The sequence below is a fragment of the Alligator sinensis genome, unplaced genomic scaffold (genome assembly GCF_000455745.1).
Source record: "Alligator sinensis unplaced genomic scaffold, ASM45574v1 scaffold392_1, whole genome shotgun sequence".
NCBI classification, from domain to species: domain Eukaryota; kingdom Metazoa; phylum Chordata; order Crocodylia; family Alligatoridae; genus Alligator; species Alligator sinensis.
This window is the reverse complement of record NW_005841898.1, coordinates 2,970,960-2,979,115: the sequence shown is the minus strand read 5'-3', so window position 1 is coordinate 2,979,115 and position 8,156 is coordinate 2,970,960. Positions and strand designations below refer to the sequence as shown.

At 41.4% G+C, this 8,156-nt stretch overlaps 1 protein-coding gene across 4 annotated transcripts in view; it reads left to right on the top strand.

The window, feature by feature from the left end:
• KDM4C (lysine demethylase 4C) overlaps positions 1 to 7,530 on the top strand; it is a 502,970-nt gene extending 495,440 nt beyond the window's left edge. For 2 of the 4 annotated variants that reach the window (XM_006018370.3, XM_025197539.1), the window contains exons 22-23: positions 1,364 to 1,456; positions 6,342 to 7,530. In XM_006018370.3, the coding sequence (XP_006018432.1) occupies positions 1,364 to 1,456; positions 6,342 to 6,518 (270 nt within the window). In that variant the 3' untranslated portion in view covers positions 6,519 to 7,530. Of the gene's footprint in view, positions 1 to 1,363; positions 1,457 to 1,642; positions 1,716 to 6,341 lie in introns of all 4 variants that reach the window. The other 2 variants (XM_025197541.1, XM_025197540.1) reach the window with 2 other exon arrangements.
• The last annotated feature ends 626 nt before the right edge of the window (positions 7,531 to 8,156 follow it).

Genomic DNA, 8,156 nt, shown 5'->3' with positions numbered 1-8,156 from the left:
AAGCCGGCGGGGAAAGGGGTACGTCGGGGTTGCGCTCGGTGAAGGGAAGAAAGATCGATAGGTGATCAGCCTATCGATCGGCAGCCGCAAGTCAGATAACTTCAGAGGCACTCTGCAGCGTGCTCAAAGCTCTTCGACTTGGGCGGAAGTCGCCGAAATTTTAAACGGCCAGCGAGCCAATTACTAGCCGCCACGTGTGAATAATTTAGCACTGGCCAATAGCGGGGCACAAATTTACATCCGAATAGTGGGAACTCTTTGCACTGTGCATTTCTGTGCTGCAAAGAAGAAATGCATCCTTCAAAGGAAACTGCAAATTGGCGGGAACTCTCTCCTACACGCGGGTTCTCAATTGCAGCAGAACACTCTGCCGTGCAAAGGAGCTCTCATGTGGCCAGGAAATTCCATAGTGCCGAGGCACAAAAATCACTGGGTCGTGACGTGTTTCTCTGCTAAAAGAGAAAATCTGTGTTTTCTCTGATAAAACCAGGAAATCCATGGTTTTCTTTGTTTTTCCGTGGGAAACAGAAAACCCGGATCTCTGGTAATCAGTCAGATAGTCAAACAAGACTTCAGGATTGGGTCCTTTATGAGTTTTCTGCAGACTTGCTTTTAACTAAAGTTTCTAAAGGAACTGAAACTGTCTGACAGGTGAAATATTCTACCAAATGTTTTTTTAAAGTTAGTAGCTATTGAGAAAGTCATAAATGGTTCAAAGGCTCAGTATTTTAGCATTCCCCACACCTAGCTACATTTCCTTCCTCATTTTCTGCTAAAGGGGTTCATGTTGGATTAAATCTAAACCTAAGCATGATAAAGCTTTTCATCTTCTGAACAGAGCGTTTTAAAGAAATTCCATCAGATTCAGTGTAATTCTGTTAACTGGTATTTCCTTTAGTGTCACTCATACCTTCTTACATTTCATTTGGTCTTGGGTAACCTTGAAACACAAGCTGGTAAAATTAATTTGTATGAGTTAGAATATAAGAAATGAATGTAAAGAAAATAGCAGCATATTGTTAAGATGTCTTTATAAAGCAATGTTGTATACTTTGATATTATTTAGTATTCCTAATCAAATACATTTGAATTTTTTTGTACAAATGTCAGCGCTGGTGTTGCAGTCCTTCTGCACTTTAACCTAAATGGTGATTATTTATGAAGTACACCCTTAATTCTTAACTGTGGAGTTCATGCTGTTTCTTTGTATTTCGTTCTTAAAAAGAAATAACCAGACATATGTAAATGTTAAATTTCCTATATCTCTGTACATAAATTGTTGCATACGTCTGTTGTTGGAGAGCTTCCAAGGATTGTAATAATGATTTGACTTTATTTTTAAAATTCCTGTTTCTTAAATCAGGTTGAATTTGAAGATGGGTCTCAGATAGCAATGAAGCGGGAAGAGATCTACACCCTCGATGAAGAGCTGCCTAAAAGAGTGAAGGCACGTTTTGTAAGTATTTGCAAATAAGTGTTATACTCTTTAACTTACTCTAACTGTCATTCAGCTGAGCTGAATTAGCCCCTCATATACTGTACAAGGATTTTTGTGAAGAGTGTATGCAAGTGTGAGTGGGTAAATTAACACAACTTATAAAAGTGTACAGTGGCCAGTGAGAATGGTTTACTTTTCTTCCAGTACAGAAAAATACTGTCATCAGGCACATCTCTTGACTGTTGAAAGGGACATCTGTCAGATCATGAAGAATCAAGTAAGGAAACTTCTCACATTGACAGATGCACTGTTTGCTCCATACTCTTATCAAGTACATAGTGTTTATTTTAACTTCCCAACTTCTCAAAGCCTTATAGTTCTGAAATCGCAAAGTTTAACAAAATACAACAAGCTGAACCTAAAGAAGTAGGTACTTGTCCAAAATGCATTTAATGAAAAACTTCCAAGGACTCCAGTGCGCTTTGGATTAGGTCTAAAATGTTCCTGTTTCCTGACAACCAATAGGTGACAGCTAGTTGGTCACGTATGGTACCATATAATATAAAATGCTGGCTCATAAGGAACATATCTTCTTTAGGACTAAGAACTGTTGGTTTCTAACATACAACTACTGGAGGTAAGAGGAAGTTTATATTATGTACTAGCCAATTGCCCATCGTGAATGACAGGGTGTTTCAGAGAGAGTTTACATCCCCCCCTCCCCCCCTTTGGGGCTGGCCATGTAAACAGCGACTGAAAAGAGTCATGGGGCCAAGAGATGACCAGTTAAGAGGAGTTTGGCTTCATGGTCTAGTGAGGTGGGCACTGTATCAGAAGAGAGGGACCCCTGGTTTCTAGCTCCTTCTCCCAATGTCTTTCATGTATTTTGTATCAGTCCATGGATAAAATTTACAAGCAGAATTGTGATTGCGGCCATAATCAAGTGCTTCCAGGGGACTACCCACGACCCCACTGTGGAACAGACCCTCTTACTTGCTCTCCCTTTGTCCCCATGAGTCCTTTACCCTTGGTTGGCCAGTGACCCTGCTTCACGCAGAGGGGTGCAAAATGCTGAGAGCCCTGACTTTCCCATGGCCGTATAGTCAGGGCATTCTCTGGGAAGTGGAAGATGTAGGTTTATGCCTTGAGAGGAACCTAGGACCTAGGTATCCTACTTCCTGGGGTAGTGTGCAATTTGTCAAACAGACCCTCAATCTTTGTTTACTCTGGCAGTATATTCAGAGACTTGTGTAGAATTTATATACATTTCCCAGGAAGAATTGGATCAGAACAGACCAGAGAAGCCAGAAGGGCCCCGACACATGTTGTATTTGTGGTGCAATTAAAATGTTAATTGCACCATAAACGGTAACCCTGCCACACATTAAAGCCAATTTGTGGCACGATAATATTAACAGTGAACCACAAAGATGTTTCACATGTTTGTGTCATGCCTTAAATTGAAGGTGTGGCATATCAGCTGAGCATCAAGATCTAGCACTGGGCAGTCCCGAAGTCTGGGACACAGGTTCCCCTTGCCCAATAAGCAGGATCCAGCTTGAGGCAGCACTAGGTCCTGAACCTGGTGCCTCTGCCAGATCTTAAGAGACAGAAGGGTGGGTAGGGAGCCTGAGCCCAACATCAGGGAGCATCTCCTTGATGTCGGGCTCACTGTCCCAGACCTTTAAAAAGCAGGTATGCAGCTAAGGCTCCCAGCAGCATAGCCACTTAAGTTCCTGGGGCACCCATGGAAATGGCAGCTGGGAGCTCCCTTCTCCCCAGCTGCATGTGCTGCTTTGTGGTGTGATGCATTGGCAGCTGGGCTGCATCCATGGTTTTGGAATCTCCCCAGATGTTTGGATCCAGACACTGGGAAGAGGGTCATCGATCTCTTGTGCATAGGGAGCTATAAAGACCCGCCCCCCTTCCCTCCTGCACATGGAAATGGCAGCTGGGGAATGGGGAGTTTCCTGCACCCCAGGTACATCCATGGCTTCAAATTGCTTTGCCCTGCAGTTCATGGTTCTCCCCAGGTGCTGGCAGCTGGAAGTTGGCAGTCATGGGCCATGCATGTCTTGCATAATATTACTTAAACCCCAATCGCATAGGAGCCTAAGAGGAGTTGGTGAGTGACCTGGATCATGCCTGAGCCTAGGTCAAATCTTGTTGCATAGAGGTCTTTTCAGCCCAAAGTGGAGAAGCATAAGGACTCAATGCATCTTGGCACAATTTGGGCTGCTGCATGGGGTAGAATAGGATGATGTTTAGTGACCTAGCCACCAAAGCCAAGGTCCACATGCATATTTTATAGGCACACTAGGATCCCTGCCCATGTTATTGGCATGTAACCCCTGCTGTTCTGTTTATTAACAATTCACTTGTATTTTTTAACTTCCAAAACTGAAGTGTAAGAACTAGCAAAAATCTTGTTGTGACTGTGAACAGAAGAGCAACATACAGTGGGTTTCTTACTGTGTGAAGAAGTGTTTTTGAATATACTATGCCAAGTATGGTAACAACTTGGAAACTAGCTGATTCTAGTGTTCATCTGTGGGTGCAGGTCTATTGAGTTCTGTGTAGGGGAATCACTTAAGCTAAGTGCAGACATTTGCGGGGGTTAGGGGGAGGCTAGATTGGGTTCAAAATGGTCACTCAGTCTAACTTAGTTCACCCCGGATGTGGACCTTACGCTCAAACCCAAGCTCAGTGATCTGAAATCAATCTAAGCCCATAACAGTACAGAAGTTACACGCACATAGACTGGTCTAAAAATGGTGGAACCTGATCTAAGGTGGATCTGGATCAGTGTAGTATTAGATTTACTTAATCTAGGTTAGATTGGGGCATGGAACTTCAGTGTAGGTACCTGCACAGCCCCAGGACAGGGAATGCCCTTTTGCTCCCCTATGTGGATCCTGCCTACCTCCCTCCATCCCCCAATGGATCCCGCCTGCCCCCCCACCATTCTCCCACAGACACTGCCTGCATCCCCCATCCTACTGATCACTCCTGCAGACACCACCTGCCCCACCAATCCCCTGCAAACCCCTGTTCCCCCTCCAAGCCTGCTTGCCCCTCCAGATAGCCCCTCCTCCCCCCCCACCCCATCCTGATGTACCTTGGATTGGGTGGCCATTTTGACTCGAATCTAACTTCCCTCTAACTCTCCTGAATGTCTGCACTTAGCCTAAGGTCACAGGATGAGGGAGGGCTTCTAGCAATTGAAGGTAGAGTTGAGTCGGCATTATTTGAAGCAGATCCCAGTCCTTTCCACGGCTTCCTTGGCTTATGCATGTACTAGCTGCTGTTCCATACCACCAGTTCTGAGCCACATATCCCAAGCTAGGGGTGCAGTCAGGGCAACAATTGGCATGGAGCTGGCTGCATGAAAAGGAAGAACTGGGACTGGCAGCTTGGAGAGGCAGAGAAACCAGAGATTGTTTTCCTGTAAGGAAGTTTCCTTATTGTGCTCAGCAGTGCAGAAGGAGATAAGAATGAGGGGGGAAGGAGGAGGGGGAGAATAAGTCATTTAGGTATTCTTCACCTCATCACTTCAGTGCCAATTTACTCAGAATGAGTGTGCTCATCCTTCAGTGTCCTAAGGGTTAACATGGAAGGTTCTTGGAAAAGAAATAATAAATAGACCACCTGGCTGCGGGCGGGTGGTGGGTTGTTTTTCATTATACTCAGAAAAGGTCCCATTACCATTTATTGTTTTATAGAGTGTTCATAACAGAAGTTTATAATTAACTAGATGTACTGTAAATCTGTTTTATTGTTGCGTTTGACAAAGAATAACAATACAGACATAGCTGGGGTTTTGCTATTTTTTTAAATAAACATATTTGTTTTATAGATCAGCATTTCACTGCTGCACGTGACACCATTAACATTTTATAGGAGATAAGTATAATTTAGATGTAGCAAATTTAGATAACAAAATAAACCCCAGGAACACTGCAGTTGCTATTGATAAGCAGTACAGTTTTCCCCACTGGAAAACTTATACCTGTGCTTCTGCATAATAGGGTTTCCCTCTTAGTAGCTCTGATTCCCCAATAGGCAGCCCATCCACATGATGATGATGAGCACTTCCTGTAAACTGTAATCTGTACAAACCAAGGATACAAAGTTCCTTGGAGGATCAGCCCCACAGTTCATAATTTTGGCTTCCCCCTTCCTTGTAAGTATGTGAAATGTCTTGTTAAACCACACCGTTAATAGGCCAGGGGATTTTTGATACTGGCTTTGATAATGGGAGAGAGTCCTACATTTCTTCTTATTGTCACTTTTGTTTTTTTTTTCTAGGCACTGGTAATTTGCCCTCCTTTTATTTTGGTTCAGTTGCTGTCTATTATTTGTACATTCTCTAGCACTGGCTGTACTTGTTTCCCACTCCACACAATTCGTGCAGTTGTACAGGCATCTTTTTAATAGCCTACATGAGAAGGTCCTTTGCATTTTTAAAACTAGCCTGGATAAAACACTAGGTAATACACGTTATGGTTGGAAATAAAGCTATTCCACCATCAGGACAGACTGGATCCAATATAGTCTTTCCCAGATTTAATTCCTGTGATCTTTTTCTGCAGTCAAATCACAAAGCAGCTAGGGTTAGTCAAATGAATTTAGGAGACCTCACGGATCTATGGAACAAAACACCATGGTGTGTGCATCAAGCAAATAAAAAGGTTAAACATGTATTTAACATGCATTAATTTTCCTTGAACCTCTGTCATGAAACTGCATGCTGTAAGATACTGATGGCTACATATCAGTTTAATCAGTGAAATAACTTGCTGTCTCCCGAAACCAAAGGTATCTCTGCTCTTGTGCAACTTGGAGAGTGTCGGAGTGGAATGTCCTTTGTGAAACTGATGGTGTAATTAATGTCTGTTTTTAGTCTACAGCCTCCGACATGAGGTTTGAAGACACGTTTTATGGAGCAGATATTATCCAGGGAGAAAAGAAGAGGCAGAGAGTATTGAGTTCCCGCTTTAAGAATGAGTATGTGGATGACCCTGGCTACCGCTCCTTCTTGAAAAGCTCATTCCAGAAGAAGTGCCAGAAGGGACTATAAGGGAAGCAATGAAGGAAAACACACACACACACACACACACACACTCTGCAGGGAAATAATCAGGTTATGTGGGCGGGGGGATACAACATAAGCAGGCACATCCATGGTTAGATGATTGTGTCTAGTCATTATAATAATTCAGTTAAAATAAATATACTTGAGTTGTACAGTGAATTTACTCATAAACCTCTGAACTTTTACATTTTATTTCTCTTGTTGATGAATTAAGGGGCTTGAATGAATTTAGCTTCGTGGAATGGAGAGGGGAGCCATTTGCCTAATATTAAGAGATAATGACATGCTGAAGAAATACAGGAGTGCAATCATACTCTCATTGACTTCAGTGGTAAAACTCCTATTTGATTTATCTGAGAGAAGAATTGGGTTTAGCTAAATAATATACCTCGCACCTGATCAAGATGGTGAAATGTCAATTCCATATTGCCCCCTGAAAACCAGAAATTTCAGTAACAAGATATAATTACAATGGCTTCTGTTATCCACACACAGGGAAGAATGTTCAATTTTGTGTTGTTGTTGTTGTTTTGAAATAGGAGTTTTTGTAAAATACAAAATAAAAAAACATTTTTAAAACAGATACAATGTACAGTATTAAGACCTGCAAATGCTGTACTTATTTACTTTGTACAGTGCTTTTACATTTTTATATCACTACTGCTTTCAATAGGGTTTGATGAGGACTGAGCTGTTGACTTAGATATTTTTTGGCTTCTAAGGAGGAAATCTTCAGAACAGCCAAGGGGTTTTGTATATTTAAAGAGGGAGATTTTGGCAGTTATTTTTAAAACATGTTTTTTTTTCATAAGACTTATTAAGAATAGCTATTTGTAAAATAAAATTTTCTTTCATTATGTGTAAAATTAGAGTTTAAATATATATGCTTAACAGGCTAGTTTTGAACTAATATAATATGGTCTTCCTTTTTAAATAATAGTCTGCCAATGTAATAGTGTTTAAAAATAAATAAACAATGTCCTTTTCCTTAGTAAAACTTGTCTCTGCCGATGTGTTTTAGCCAACAATATGCTTTTATGAATCAAACAAATCCACTGGCAATATAAACTCCTGACAGAAAAGAGAGTGTGTGTGTGCATGCACGTGTGCACACATTTGTTGGTATTTGTAGAGAGAGAGACACATGCACACACAAACCTCTGCTGATGTAATAACTTATTAAGTACTCCATTGTGGTTTTCCATGTTTTTATTTTTCCTCTGAGGTATGATTCTGATTTTATTGGTTGTAGTGTGGGTGGCAGACAACCTGAATGCATGTCAGACTATTTGTCAGAAAGGTTGGGTAGGCAAAGCCAAAAGAGAGCTTTATCAAAATGACATAATCTGCTTCTCATAAGCCTGCCCATCAGCAAGATTTCTGACTGGCTGCCACAGGAAGAAAACTCTTAGAACCCAATTTAATCTTGAATGCTGCAGTTATTCATGGTTTGACTTATAAATGTTCTTATAACAGGAGAAATCTGGAAAAACTTTTTGTGACAAGCCTGCTTTTTTACATAACAGAGAAGCACACATCTTTGCTTTACTGCATCCTTTGCAAGGTTATTCTTTGGGTTTTTTTGATTGGACAACTAAATGCTTTCACTTACTGTACGACACC